The sequence below is a fragment of the Zalophus californianus genome, chromosome 3 (assembly GCF_009762305.2).
Source record: "Zalophus californianus isolate mZalCal1 chromosome 3, mZalCal1.pri.v2, whole genome shotgun sequence".
Classification (NCBI taxonomy): domain Eukaryota; kingdom Metazoa; phylum Chordata; class Mammalia; order Carnivora; family Otariidae; genus Zalophus; species Zalophus californianus.
The window spans coordinates 71,116,414-71,131,023 of record NC_045597.1 but is presented as its reverse complement, the minus strand read 5'-3'; the positions used below and the strand labels follow the sequence as shown (position 1 = coordinate 71,131,023).

The 14,610-nt window shown below is 37.0% G+C and overlaps 1 protein-coding gene across 6 annotated transcripts in view; it reads left to right on the top strand.

The window, feature by feature from the left end:
- Nucleotides 1–12,000, top strand: part of USPL1 (ubiquitin specific peptidase like 1) — a 34,174-nt gene extending 22,174 nt beyond the window's left edge. For 5 of the 6 annotated variants that reach the window (XM_027589881.2, XM_027589877.2, XM_027589879.2 and 2 more), the window contains 3 exons: nucleotides 1,622–1,747; nucleotides 7,580–7,737; nucleotides 9,931–11,816. In XM_027589881.2, coding sequence (XP_027445682.2) covers nucleotides 1,622–1,747; nucleotides 7,580–7,737; nucleotides 9,931–11,816 — 2,170 coding nt within the window. Of the gene's footprint in view, nucleotides 1–1,621; nucleotides 1,748–7,579; nucleotides 7,738–9,930 lie in introns of all 6 variants that reach the window. The other variant, XM_027589876.2, reaches the window with a different exon arrangement.
- The last annotated feature ends 2,610 nt before the right edge of the window (nucleotides 12,001–14,610 follow it).

Here is a 14,610-nt window from a genome sequence, read left to right as displayed (position 1 = left end):
TAATTCCTTTGTTCTAAAAATAAGTAGTTATAGAGGAAAAGCTAAAATGAAGTGGCATTTCATTAAATACATCTTAGTATTGATCATAGTTTAAAACATTTCCACTAAATCTGATGGGAGAATATCCAGCAAACTCATGGTTTGTGCTGCTGTTTTTAGGGCCAGTTTAAGATCTTTTACTTGTTTTACGAAGTATATTTTGGAGACAGTTTAAAAACATGGTTTTTGGAGTCAGACTCCCTGTATTCAAATCTCAGGTCTATCCTTTATCATCTGATACGGGCTCTGTGTTTCACTTTCCTCATCTGTAAGATGGGGAGCAGAATGGTACCTGCCATTTAGGGTTGTTTGGGAGACGAGTGCTTAGCACAGCACCCTGCTTTTGCACATAGTAAGTGCTCAAAAATGTTTGCTGTCATGTGGAGCATTAACATTTATTTTCTGAGACAGACTCCTTTTTATAGCCTAAAATACAGAAGCCTTTACTCAGCAGTCGTCTGTGAGAAGCAAGAATTTAGTAGAAATAAGTCATTCAATTTTAGTGATAACTTTATGCCGCTTTGCTTTTAAAATGTTAGCTTCCCTGAGAACTGGTATATTTGTAACAGCCTCTGCTTATCTCACCTATGATTGAACAGTATTTGTTATTGTTTACAAAAAAAAAAAAACTAGTGTCTTTTAGGTAATTAATTGCTCTTTGAAAGGTATTTTTATTAAGGTGAATCCAGTTGAGATATAGTGTACATCTTTATTTACTTAAAGATTTTATTTATTTGACAGAGAGCTATATTGAGAGAGGGAACACAAGCAGGGGGAGTGGGAGAGGGAGAAGCAGGCTTCCTGCCGAGCAGGGAGCCCGATGTGGGGCTCGATCCCAGGACCCTGGGATCATGACCTGAGCTGAAGGCAGACGCTTAACGTCTGAGCCACCCAGGCGCCCCTAGTGTATATTTTTAAATACCATCTTTTTAGGTGTCTGTTGCTGTCAAGTATGTAGGCTAAAGTGCAAATTTAGAACTTCTGTAACCTGTGAAAACAAAGTTATTTCACAACTGGTATTCTAATTTTTTAAAGATGAAGAAAATTGAGTTGTGTGTATTCCTGATTATAATTTGGAAGTGCCTTTTTTCGTTTTTGGTTGTCAATATGGATAGCCAGATTGTGAATTTTGTAAGTAAGGGGTGAGCTCTTAATACATTTGGAAACAGTGGTTCCCAACTAGGGGCTGTTTTGCACCTCAGGGGACATTTAGCAGTGTTTGGAGCTAACGGTTGCTACATTTGGAGCCGTTAGTGGCATCTAGTAGGTAGAGGCCAGGGATGATGCTAAACATTCTCGGTGCACAGGACGAATGCCTCATGGCAAAGAATTACCCAGTGCAAAATGTCAGTGGTATTGCTCTTGAGAAATCCTGGTTTGAACATTTTCTTCATCTCACAACTTAAAAAACATACATAATTATGGTGAAGAGGCTTCACCGAGAGCTTTTCTATGGTTTGGAAGGAACAGTGGCGTATTTATTACATGGGGGGATTAGGAAAGTATGAATAAACAAACCAAGGTTTAGGCATTGGTTTAAATTGATGTAAATGAACTTAAGTTATGTCTTCTTTTTTTGCAGACATATGAAGAATCTGGTCACTTTTACAAATGTCATCCCTGAGTGGCACCCACTTAATGCTGCCCATTTTGGTCCATGTAACAATTGCAGCAATAAGTCACAGATAAGAAAAATGGAATTGGAAAAGTGAGTTAAAATTGCCTTACTCTTTTTAGAACAAAATGAAGGTGGATTTAATGTGTAGAATTGCAAGTGATGACTACAACCTACTTTTCAGAAGTTTGCATTAAACAACGTAGTTACAAATTACCAAAATGCCCTTCTGTCAAGAACTCTGGCCAGTAAGCAAACTGTCCCAGACAAAATACCGCTGAAGACCTGTCTTAGGGGGATTGTCTGACCCCACGCTACTGGTGCCTTTCCTTCTTTTGCCTTTTTTCTCCATTTAAGGATATTAATCTTCAGTTTTTCTCTCCTGCCAACTGCTTGGAGTCCCAAGAATTCTGAAGTTTCCTTAATCTAATATCAAGAACTAAGATGACTCAAAGATGAACCACAGGCTCATCTGTCTGAATTCCCATCTTCTCCCTGAACTCGAGCTGCTAATTCTTATCCTCTTGTAAGCTTTCTCTGCCCTTGAGCAGGATGTGTTTTTATTATATTTCGCCAGCTTTTCTATTTGTCCTCAGTGGGACCACTGGTCAGAATTACTTTATTCTAAAATTGCTACCAGAAGCTCCATATTTTAAACTGAGGGGTCAGTTCCAATATGGGCAGTTTGTCTCTCTTTTGTTAGTTAATGCACTCACACATTTACACATCCTCTGTAACCTGAAGGTTTAGTTGCCCTCACCTCTGACTCTACAGTAAAGAAATGTTTGGGGCACCTGGGTGGCTCAGTTGGTTAAGCGACTGCCTTCGGCTCAGGTCATGATCCTGGAGTCCCAGGATCGAGTCCCGCATCGGGCTCCCTGCTCAGCAGGGAGTCTGCTTCTCCCTCTGACCCTCTTCCCTCTCGTGCTCTCTATCTCTCATTCTCTCTCTCTTGAATAAGTAAATAAAATCTTAAAAAAAAAAAGAAATGTTTGGAAGTATAATTTGGTGTCATAAAGAACAATTAACCTTTTCTTACCTTTTCTCATGCCCTTGGAGGATGTACCAGGAAATCCCTCAATCTTTACTAAAGGTTTGTTTTCATCCAAGCAATAAATTCTCAGTTAATCTAATAGTGCCCAGACTTAGAAGGAGAAAGAGCAGTGCCCCTCCTACCTCCTCTCCTTTAAGCATCTACTTTACACCTTGAAGGTGGTATTCACTATGACAATTCAGAACAGTGTGCTTATTCTACCTTTATATAGCCTTCTCCTTTTACACTAGTTGAGGACTAGGGCTCTGACACCAACACCTGGGCCCCATTTCTGTGTAACCTCTCCCTGTCCTCCTTCCTATATGATTACATTTTTTGTTAAATCAGTACTCATTGTTTATTATTATGAATATACATATATTCCCTCCAGCCAAGCAGTATACAAGGTTATGTTTCATTTCTTTTATAACTTTTCATTTTTCCTGGAATTACTAATTTCCTTGTGTTTTCATTTGCTTTACGTATGCATTGTGCATTTTTTCCAAATTCTTCAAACACCCATCAGTAAATTTTCCAAACACTTAAATGTTTCACAGTTTTTGAATCTTCCTCCCTCCCCCTTTTTTTCTAGAAACCTTTCTTCTACCACCTCCCATCCTTCTGCTCCAGTGTTCCAGTTTATAGGGTTCCTCTCTGGGCCTGGTCCATGGGAGTGTTCTTTATACACTCTGTCACTATCCCAGTTTTTAGCTCAGGGCCTTACCCCCACATTCTTCAGCATCTGTCACCTATCAGTATTGAGTCTTCTAGAGGTTCTGTGGAGTGTATAAGTTCTCATCAGTGTGCCCACTCCATAGCACTCATGTCATCACTTCATCCATTCTGCTAAGTTACCACTTTCCCGTTTGCTTTTTGCCTTCAAAATATTTGTTGTTTTCTTATTTGCTTATGTCTCCTTTCCCTTGTTGGTCCTTTTGGTTTATTACCCTTTTTTTTTTTTTTTTTTTGTCATTCACTATCATTTGGAACATTTGAGTCGAAAAGAAGAGAAGGTACCTTTAAGCTGAAGTCCATAGTCTTTCTTGGCTTTCTGGGGTTTCAAACTTTCAGATTGGAGTGTTGTAGGAGCCCTTTTTTGTTTGTTTGTTTAATCCCTGTCCTTGGTGAGAAAGAGGTAGAAGGGTAGCAAGTTGTGGGTATCTGCCATCCTGTACTGGACAGTTGGGTTACTTGAGGCTTCATGGTGTATGTAATTTCATCTAACAGTTATACTTGCTTTTTCTCAAGCCCACATTGAAGATAAACTTACACTACTATTTTGTTTGATCTGTTAATTGGTCACATTGCAACATACAATTTTTAATTACACAGGTATGTTGCTTTACTTACATTAAAGATTCATGCTCTGATTTGGCAGTGTATGCGCTAAGTGTTTCAGTGTGAAATGTGTTTAGAGTTCTAACAGGTCAATTTATAAGCAGAATTTATAGTTTGGACATTTACTATACTCAAAAGTAAATTGAACTAGTATGTGAAATTTCATTTAAATTTTAAATGACAAGGTATTTATAAAGTCCTCTAGTTTTTTACTTTGAAATTCATGTTCTTGATTTGTTGATGTCTAATGGAATTTAGAAACAAATTTAATACAGTTTTTAAGGATAACTTAAAAGTAGTTAGGCCCATTATGATATCATGCATAATTCCACCTTACAGCATTCTAAAAACTAATAGTGTTGTAAGGTCCCTGAATACCTTGTCTCAGGCAATCCACATCTCTAATATGTTCCCATTAGAAAGAGTCCATTGTAAATCAGATGAATGAGATCTGTCAAGTTCAGATCTGCTACTTTAAGTAAATTATTTAGGAATTATATTCAGAGCATGGTGACGTGGAGCACCAACTTAGAATCTGATTTAATTTTACTTCACAAACTCTTAAAATGAACCTCATTACTGCCATGATCACCTCTAGGAGTCCGGTCACACGCTATCCTGGATTGTCATTTGAAAAGTTTATTAATTTAAACTTAGTTTTTAAAGAATATATAAAAAATTTAAAAACCTTCATTTTTAACAGTGATTTTTTTTTTTTTAAACTAAAGGTTAGGGGAGGGTAAGAAGAGAAATTAGATGTTTCTGGTCTGTGCTTATAGGACCTATTAAAGTGTCATCAAAGTATCATTAAATATAATGATTTTGAGACTTTCTTCCAAGCAGATAAACTAAACCATCCCCTACAAAAGTTTGGATGGAGTACTGATATATAAAATAGTTAAAATTATGTTTCTTAATTTAAATCTTCATTGTGTGGCAGAAAATGCTTTATTATTTTATGAGATCCTTGAACTTACCTCCGAAGAATACAGTTGTAAACCTTTGTTTAACAGTTGAATTTTTCTGAAGAAGTATTTTGTTATAATTAATATGAACCAATTCTAATTATTTTAATTACATCTGATTTTACTCATATATTTCATTTTTTGTCATAGAATCTGAAATAGGAAATCGTTCAGTGATGTAATTAGATCTAAAATATAATGAGACTTAAAAATTATATTTGCAGACTTTTTTTGCCTAAAGCCTACATTATTACAGTTCAGAAATACATATATGCACATTGTTAAAGTTGCATTTTCTAAAATACGTTACATTAGTTGGGATTAGAAGTAAAACACTTGTCCTCCAGGCCATTTGCACGAGACTGGCTGCTCTTTGTGGGACAGGGATTTGGTGTTTCCCTGCTGTCTGTGGGTAGCAGGGCAGTTGGCACAGTTCTCCATGTGCTGCTTTCTCTGTTTTCTGTTTTCTCTCTTTTCCTGAGGGTAGATCCTTATAATAGGAGTTTAACCTAAAGTTAGGTGAATGCAAATGGATCTTGGCTTGAAATCTCTTGTGACTCTCGTTCCAGTTCTGTTAAGCCATCCCATCCAATTTTTTTATGGTTGAGTCCGTACATAACTTGATCCTCTCAGCTCTGAGCATCATCTTTGACGTGCTAGGCGTTGCAGGTAGGAAGAAGCCTGAGAACAAAATCTGTTGCCAAGCTAGGAGTAAAGTTCTACCCTCAGCTAAGAGGCTGCGTATGAGATAAGTTGGAATTACGGGTAGGAGGAACCTGTAACATTTAGGGGACACTAGAGTCTAGGGGACCAGAGAAGAAAATGAACCAGAAAAGGATGAACGGGGGCATATGCTTTTTAATTGAATCCAAGATGCCATCGTTTATAAGTTGCACCAGTTTTTAAATATGCCATTAAGAAAGAAATGCTGCCTATTTAATACTTGCTGTGTTTAACTCACATAAAGAAGGCAGGAAGTTCATGAGTTTTCGTAGTCTAGGGATCAACAAGACTTTTAGTAACTAGTCTTAGAAGATACCTTGAAAAGGTATCTATCATATGAGACCAGGAGAATTAAATATGAATTTAATTATGAATTAAATATTAGTACTTACAGAGTCATGCAGGTGCCCAAGCCTGCATATACAGCTGTGAGAACAGATCTCTAGTGTCTCTGTGGATCTTTGATTCAAAGGCACACTCTTCACATGTTAACATTTGAAATGGTAGAACATCTAAGAATTGATGGCGTGGTAGAGTTTAGTTGGCAGTTTTCTTTCCTAGTGGTATATGTTATAACTAGTGGTATCTTAGATCAATTAAGTAGATAAGATAAAAAAAACAAAGGGGGTTAGCATTATAGACAGTTTTACAGCACTTTTTAAATTTTTTTTTTAAAGATTATTTATTTATTTGAGAGAGAATGAGAGATAGAGAGCATGAGAGGGAAGAGGGTCAGAGGGAGAAGCAGACTCCCTGCCGAGCAGGGAGCCCGATGCGGGACTCGATCCAGGGACTCCAGGATCATGACCTGAGCCGAAGGCAGTCGCTTAACCAACTGAGCCACCCAGGCGCCCTACAGCACTTTGTATTTATAGGTACTTTAATTTTGAAGACTTGATTATTCCTCTAACATGATTGACAAGAGATAACTTACTAATTAATTATTCCTTGTCAGTCTGAATAATCTGCATTTTGGACATTGATTCAAGTTCATTTCAGCTGAATAAATTTTGATAAGCTAAGTAAGTTTGACAGCTGTTTAAATATTGGGAAAAGAGATATTCATCATTTTTCTTAAATCCTGAGAGCTTTGTTAAATTTGGTTATCTGAGGCCCATCATTAGGTTCTGTGTTCTGGTTTGGTATGTTACTGTAATGATAAAACGTATTTTTGAAATTATGGATGTCTTAAAGTTTATAGTAAATCAGCCAGTATGTTGTATTTTCTTCTCTGTTTTAGGTACAAATTGAACTTCCTAAGTAAAAGTTTTACTTTGTTGGACCTCTTCGCTTCTGGAAATAACAATGAAATAGGCCAAATTATTAGCATGTTGAGGTTTTTTTTAAACCTCATTTAAATAAATGAGGCTTAAATTCAATAAATTCAATAAATTCAAACATTTAAAAAAAATGTTTATTTCAGTGTCTTAGGTTTATTACTTCGTTTCACATATTACCTATAAAACAAAAGTAATTCATTTGGGCACTAGATGCCCAAGAAAATTCTAAAAGGTCTGGATTTTTCGCTGTGATTTTACAGAGTAGTTATGTTACCAAGAGATCTTTAAGCCAAAACGGCATTGTGGCTTACAGAGCAATTTTTGCTTAATGGTCTGTGTTAGAGCCTTATTGCATGATGGCTTCCAACTGTCACTGATACAATCCTGAGAAGGGTTTACTGTTACATACTTCATAGAGTGAGTTCTCCATTTCTAATTAAGGCACACATCTGGAGGTTCTCAAGAAAAATTAGTTCAGTTAGCCTTGAACGTGTAATGTGTGACTTCCTTGCTTCAGACCATCTATTGTATAACCAGGCACAGGGCGTTACATTTGTTTGACTTCACTTGCCTTTCTCTCCCACAGAGTGTCTCCCGTACTCATGTTGCACTTTGTGGAAGGCTTGCCACATAACGACTTGCAGCACTATTCATTTCATTTTGAAGGCTGTCTTTATCAAATAACTTCTGTAATTCAGTACCAAGCAAATAATCATTTTATAACATGGATTTTAGATGCGGATGGTAAGTATTTAAACCTTTTTCTTTTATGATAATAGGCATGGAGGCCAAACTCTAGATTTTTTTTTTTTAAAGGCAAACTTTGCTTTGACTCTTTTTTTCTCTCATGTCTTGCCCTTGCCTTTAATTCGTCTGCCCCCTTCTCTCCTCTGTCACTCTGTTTTAGAGTCACTCCTATCTTTGCTTTGTATAAGTATGGGTATACACGTGCATATGCATATTTCTTTTCTAGACAGAAAAGGAGATCATATAATACTGTTGGTTTACAGTTTGCTTTTTCCCACTTAGTATGTTTGCTTTCACTCCATGAGAAATACATGGTCAGTATAGAAAAATGAATGGTAGCGATTTTGATTTTTTTTAGATATGTAACCGTGTACTGCTTTTAAAAAGAAAGTGCATCGTACTGAAGGTTTTTAATTGAGAAAGGACAAAAACAAATTTTGCTTAGTTTGCAGATGTTAGTAATATAAATAAAAATAAACATCTCTTGGGTGCCTTGCTGGCTCACTCAGTAGAGCATGTGACTCTTGATCTCAGGGTTGTGAGTTCAAGTCCCACATTGGGCATGGAGCCTACTTAAAAAGAAAAAAAAATTGAAAAAAAGAAAAAACATCTTTCTAGAACTGTGAAACAGACTATCTGAAATTCATTATTTATCTAAGATAAAGCCTTTATTTAAATAATTAAACTTTTCAATAGAAGGTTAAATAGTATAGCTCATAATTTTTGCTAAGTCTCTCCAAATTTCACGTATCTAATATGGTTTAATACTGAGTTTTTCTCACAATGTTCACTTTGTCTTAAACAAGATCACTCAGTCCCATAAAGTGTTGTATTAGGCTGTTGGTAAAGGGTCTCTTTGATATTTTATTTATTTTTCTCTTTTCTATTGTTTGGACACTTTTTATATTTGATATTTTCCTCTTGGGGATAGTTTGGGTGGATGACACAATAATGTGTTGTAAAAGCACTTTGCAAACTGAAACTCACATTATAAATACTGTCACCTTAAAGTTTTACCCTACTTCAGAATTGGGGGGAAGTGGTTCTCAATAACATAAGCAAAAACTAAACAAGGAACTTACTTATTTTAATTTTTTACTACATTCCGGGGAATCTGAAATCCTTTTCAGGTAGGTTAGATAGTTATATGGTTTCCATCCCTGACAACATATAAAAATCATGGTTACTTTTTAAAAAATGTCTTGGCTGGGTGCCTGGGTGGCTCAGTCGGTTAAGCGTCTGCCTTCAGCTCAGGTCATGATCCTGCAGTCCCGGGATTGAGTCCCGCATCGGGCTCCCTGCTCAGCGGGGGGTCTGCTTCTCCCTCTGACCCTCTTCCCTCTCGTGCTGTCTCTCAAATAAATAAAATCTTTAAAAAAATAAAATAAAATAAAAAATAAAAAATGTTTTGGCTTTCCCCTGTCATTGAATTGATCTCTGGGGATTAGACCCAAATGTGACTTAAGTAATTCTATGTGCATTTGTGGTGGTGAACCACTGACGTAAGCAAACAAAAGAGTCTCAAAGTTTTAATGGGTATACAAGAAGAAATAGTAGGTTCGTGTGGTTTATAAGGGTGTATCCATGTTAATTTAGTGAATGGTTTTCTTGTGTGTAGAGGAGGTTAGCCTCTTCCCTTGTAATCTATCACTTCGTTTTCACTTGACAAATGAGAAAATAGAAGCTCAGAAATAAAATAAGCAAACACCTAAAAACCTCTAAGGTTTTTTTTAACCAAAAAAAAGAAAAGAATAGTTGAATTGAAATAAGAATTGAAACAAATGTGGGTACTTGAGGGTAACAGGCTTCATTTATCTTGAAAATTCATGTATATGGAAAATTTTAATCCATTTTCTGATGCTGTTGGATAAATTGGGTGATATACTGTAGTCTAAGTCACAAAAATTAAATAGACTTCTCTCTTGATTTTTGTGGGTATTGTAGGAAAGGGTAAAAACTATCTCAGTTTTTCAGATTTCTGGATGTTAGCCTACAACTTTTATTAGCCAAATAAGGACTTTAACCTTGGCAGAGAAAAAATGGTGACATAAGGATAAGGCCATGTTCTTGAGTGTTCTCTTTTGGTGGATATTCAGGGATATAGCAGTTTAAATGGCCAGAAGAAAGTGAACCTCGGCTGGTGGGTTTTGAATGTCTAACCTCATTTACTGAACTTTCCTCATCCCCCAGGAAGTTGGCTGGAATGTGATGACCTAAAAGGCCTACGTTCTGAAAGGCGTGAGAAATTTGAAGTTCTTGCTTCAGAGATACATATTGTTATTTGGGAAAGAAAAACATCCCATATGACAGATAAAGCACCTTCCTGCCTTCCACTTAAAAAGGCTAATGATGGGCCTGCTTTCGGTGATGAGAAACCAGCCTCTCCAACATGGTGTTCTATGGGTGATGCTGCCTCTGCTGAGCCACCCTCAAGAACTCTGCCCACCGGTATGGCAGTTGCACCTAGCACTCTCTCACAGGGTGCATCTATAACTCATGGACATCATTTACTTTCAGGTCCAGAAGGTTTGGTTGACAGTAATATTTTATCTTTGACACTTGAAGAAATACAGGTTAACTCTGAATGTTTTCTCTTAGAAAATGAACCTGTGGCAGAAAATGCAGGAGTTGGCAAAACAAATACTTTGCAATCAGAAGAGTCACTAATGGCTTCTTTAGTATCAGCTCCGTGTGTTGAAAAGCTTACTCAAGACCAATTCGTGAATGTAAGCTTGCCATCTCAAATTATAGGTGCAAACATGCAGTTGGCACAGCCAAGTACAGAAGACACTGTAATTACTAAACCTGTGAATACTACGCATGCTACTGACCCTATACATGGAGTAAAGCCAGTAGAAGTTGAGGGTACAGTTGCCCTAAAGGACACTCCATTCAAACAATATCTTTCACCCAAAACTGAGAAATTAAAACCAGAACAAGCTGTTAAAGCTCAGGTATCTAATTTGAAAAAAAATGAAACTGTGGCATTTTCTCAGACCATAACAGCGAAGTCAGTACAGAATCCATCTCTGAAAGAAACTCAGAAGAAACCATTTGTAGGAAGTTGGGTTAAAGGCTTATTAAGCAAGGGTGCTTCTTTTATGCCACCTTGTGTTTCAGCTCATAGTAGAAACACTGTCACTGATTTGCAGCCTTCAGTTAAGGGGGCAAGTAATTTTGGTGGCTTTAAAACGAAAGGCATAAACCAAAAGGCTAACCGGGCATCCAAGAAAGCCAATAGGTGTGCAGGTAAGCCTCCTACAGTTAGTAACCCTCCATCAAGCCATCCATCGTGTGGTAGCACGACTTCTCGTGTATGTGCTAATGTTATTGCTGATTCAGACGCTTTGAAGAAATGTGAAAACACCTCCTATGGAGCTCACCACAGTCACGATTCTTGTGTAAAAGAAAATGGTTTTTCTTCAGCAAACCATGGAGACTCAGTTGAGGGTCAGATTCATAAACTTCGTCTAAAACTTCTTAAAAAACTTAAGGCAAAAAAGAAAAAATTAGCTGCTCTTATGTCTTCCCCCCAAAAAGGAACACCTCCAACTGAAAATTTAGAACATGAGTCCCACTGTGGGTCTCCAAATGATTGTGAATCAATAGAAGACTTGTTAAAAGAACTACAGTATCAGATTGATACTGCTGATAATAAATCTGGGTGCACCATGGTTCCGTACAGTAGTCAAAGTCATGAAGAAATTTTAGCAGAATTACTGTCTCCTACAACTGTTGCCTCAACAGAGCACTCAGAAAATGGGGAGGCTGACTTTAGGTATTTAGAAATGGGAGATGACCACATCCCAGCACCAGTGTCTACTGAATTAAATGATATTCCCCAAAACACACATCTGAGACAGGAACATAATTACTGTAGCCCCACCAAGAAAAATCAGTGTGAAGTTCAGCCAGACTCACTGACAAATAATGTCTGCATTAGGACATTGAACTTGGAAAGTTCCATGAAGACTGATATTTTTGATGAGTTTTTTTCCACTTCAACATTAAATTCTTTAGCAAATGACACATTAGACTTACCTCATTTTGATGAATATCTGTTTGAGAGTTGTTGAGTGCATGTTACCTCTTTTTAGTTTAATATTTATTACTGCTCTTGGAAAAACTTAGTATGTTATTAGGTAGTGTTTACACACTGGCCTTGTCATGAACAAAAATGTAAGCTACTGAAGGCTTTCCTATGGTTCTGCTCACAAAGCATGTAATCTGTTTTACAAATTAAAATAATCAAAAACTGTTTTTCCTTGTTTGCTTCATTTTGTATTATAGGAGAAGGAGGATTTCAGAATGAAAACTAGAAAACTAGTGTCTAGTTTCTGGCATTTTTTACAGTTGGGTACATTAAATTTCTACATTTTAATTTTGGTTACACTGTTTCAGGAAAAACACTAGTTTGTACAAACTAAAGTCATTGTATACGGAATATAGAATGTGTGACTGTTTGGTAATGGTTCTGTGATCATATAAGACCCTAAGCCTGTTTCTTACGTAACAGTTGAGTGCTGTGGAATGTAAACCTACCCCCATACAACTTCTCTACTTACAAAAGATGGCAGGAAACCTTGTTACTAGAACTCTAAGTAATGTTACACGTTTAATATATGATCTCTAACAGGAAAATAATCTATGTGTTAATAAGAGTTCACATTATCATAAATGCCCTCTTTCTCCTAGCACATGTATTTCTGCAAGGAAAGTGGGATACCATCCAACAGTACTGTTTTGGGAGAAAATAATAACCAGGTGCTTATTAGGCTTGTTATATGGGTTCTGTTTTGTATGAAATACTAATTCATTAAAACCCCGTTTCTGTGAGCGAGATACTTTTATCACATTTAACAGATAAAGAAACAGCACAGAGCTTAGTAAATTGTGCGGCTGGGATTGAGGAGCATGGTTACTACAGTGTTTAGAAGTATGTGTTCCACCTATCAGTTTTCATTTAAAGTTTGGATGCTTGAACAGCACCACTGCTGTAGTGATTGGAGTTAGTAGGAACCGTTACTAAGGTTTTAAGGGTGGCGGTCTTGGGATATTTACTTTGCCAGGGACTCGGCACTTCATGATTGATTTGTCCAATTTACTCCCAATCCCCTCCCATGATTGATTTGTCCAATTTACTCCCAATCCCCAGTTTTCTGATTACAAAAGGTACTGCATGTTTGTCAGGAGAAATTGGGCAAACACAGAAAAATATGAAGATTTTGGATCATCCATTTTAACTACTGGTAATAGTGGTAATTACTACAAACATTTTCATATTTCTATACATGCAGACTTTTAAAAATTCTATTGTACCTATTTGATCTTAATGTTTAATGAGCATTTTTCCATCTTACAGTTTTGACAGCTTTTGGATAGCAATGTTATATTAACACTGTATGGATTATCATTGTTTCACCAGTCTTTAGATTTTGAGGTGATTTGTACCGTTTTGTTATTAATTGTGCCACAGCAATTAAGTTTTTGCACAGACCCAGGTCTTATTTTCTGGGAGTGGAATTGCTGCGTCACAGGATACGCATTTAATGATTGCATGATTGGCTTTCTTGAACCCTCACCACCAAGTAATAGCATTGAGGGTGGAAAAAAAAAAACCTTGGCTGTTTTTATTTACATTTTCATGATTACTAGTGAGGTTAAATATAACTTTATATAATAAAGTTACATGTTTATATAACTTTTTCTATGACTTTATTGGCCAATTGAGTTTCTCTGAAGAATTGCTTGTTCATCCTTGTTACTAATCATTTAAGTATTTCTAGATTTCTGCTAAGTACCAAGCAGTGCTGTAAACCTCAGAGATCAAGCAGTAAAAAAAAAAAAAAAAAAAAAATTGCTCTTTAGAGGAATTTGCCTTCTAAACAAGAAAATAAATACATAATGTTAAGTAGTCATAGAAGATACAGTTGGTTCTTATTTGTGGTGGTTCTGTAAAGTTTCCAAGAGCATTCTGTGAACATGAAATACTGAACCATTGCTCCTAGGGGAAATAAAAGGTTAGGTTCCTGTGAGCCTCTGGTCACAACATTATTGTCAGCTGATCAACACATAACCGTGTTTTTTGTGTGTTTCTGTTAAAAGACACCTTATGTAATATATATTGTTGGTTCATTCCCATTCCATACAAGGCCAACAGCACTATAAGTCATGCCCAAATGAAGCTTATCTACATGAGTTTCTTCTGTAAGGCACGTGACAACTTTCTTGTGCTTAGGAACACCAGACAGAAGTTAACACTGCACTTGGGGGCCATTTTAAACAGTGAAGTCAACAAAAAGCGCACACACAAAAAAATGTGGCACTAAATATGCTGTAAAAAGAACATGTGTTTACAGTATAAGAGCTGAATCAAAAAGGCAGAGTGAGTTGTTAGACCTCAACTGGGATCGTACGTGTTGGACGATTCTGTGGGTGTCCATAATGACCACAAAAGAATTGTGTTAATTTTTTTTTTTTAAGATTATTTGAGAGAGAGAGCAGGGGTAGAGAGGGGCAGAGAGAGTCTCAAGCAGACTCCACGCTGAGGGTGGAGCCCTACGCAGGGCCCGATCTCAACCCAGAGATTAGGGCCTAAGCTGAGATCCGAGTCTGAGATCCAACCAACTGTGCCAAACCAGGTGCCCCTGTAAGTGTTGATTTTTAAGGTTATAAATAAATCTTAGCAAGTAGGCAAAATCACAAATACAGAATCTGAACAATGAGGATTGACTAGATAACAGCACTAAACATCAGCGGATGGGAGAACTCTTACACTGCATACACTTGGGAAGTTTCTTGGAGGTGGGTGTCATTTCAGCAGGGACTTTGGTGAGTTAGGGAGTTGGACATGTGACTGGAGGAAGGGCA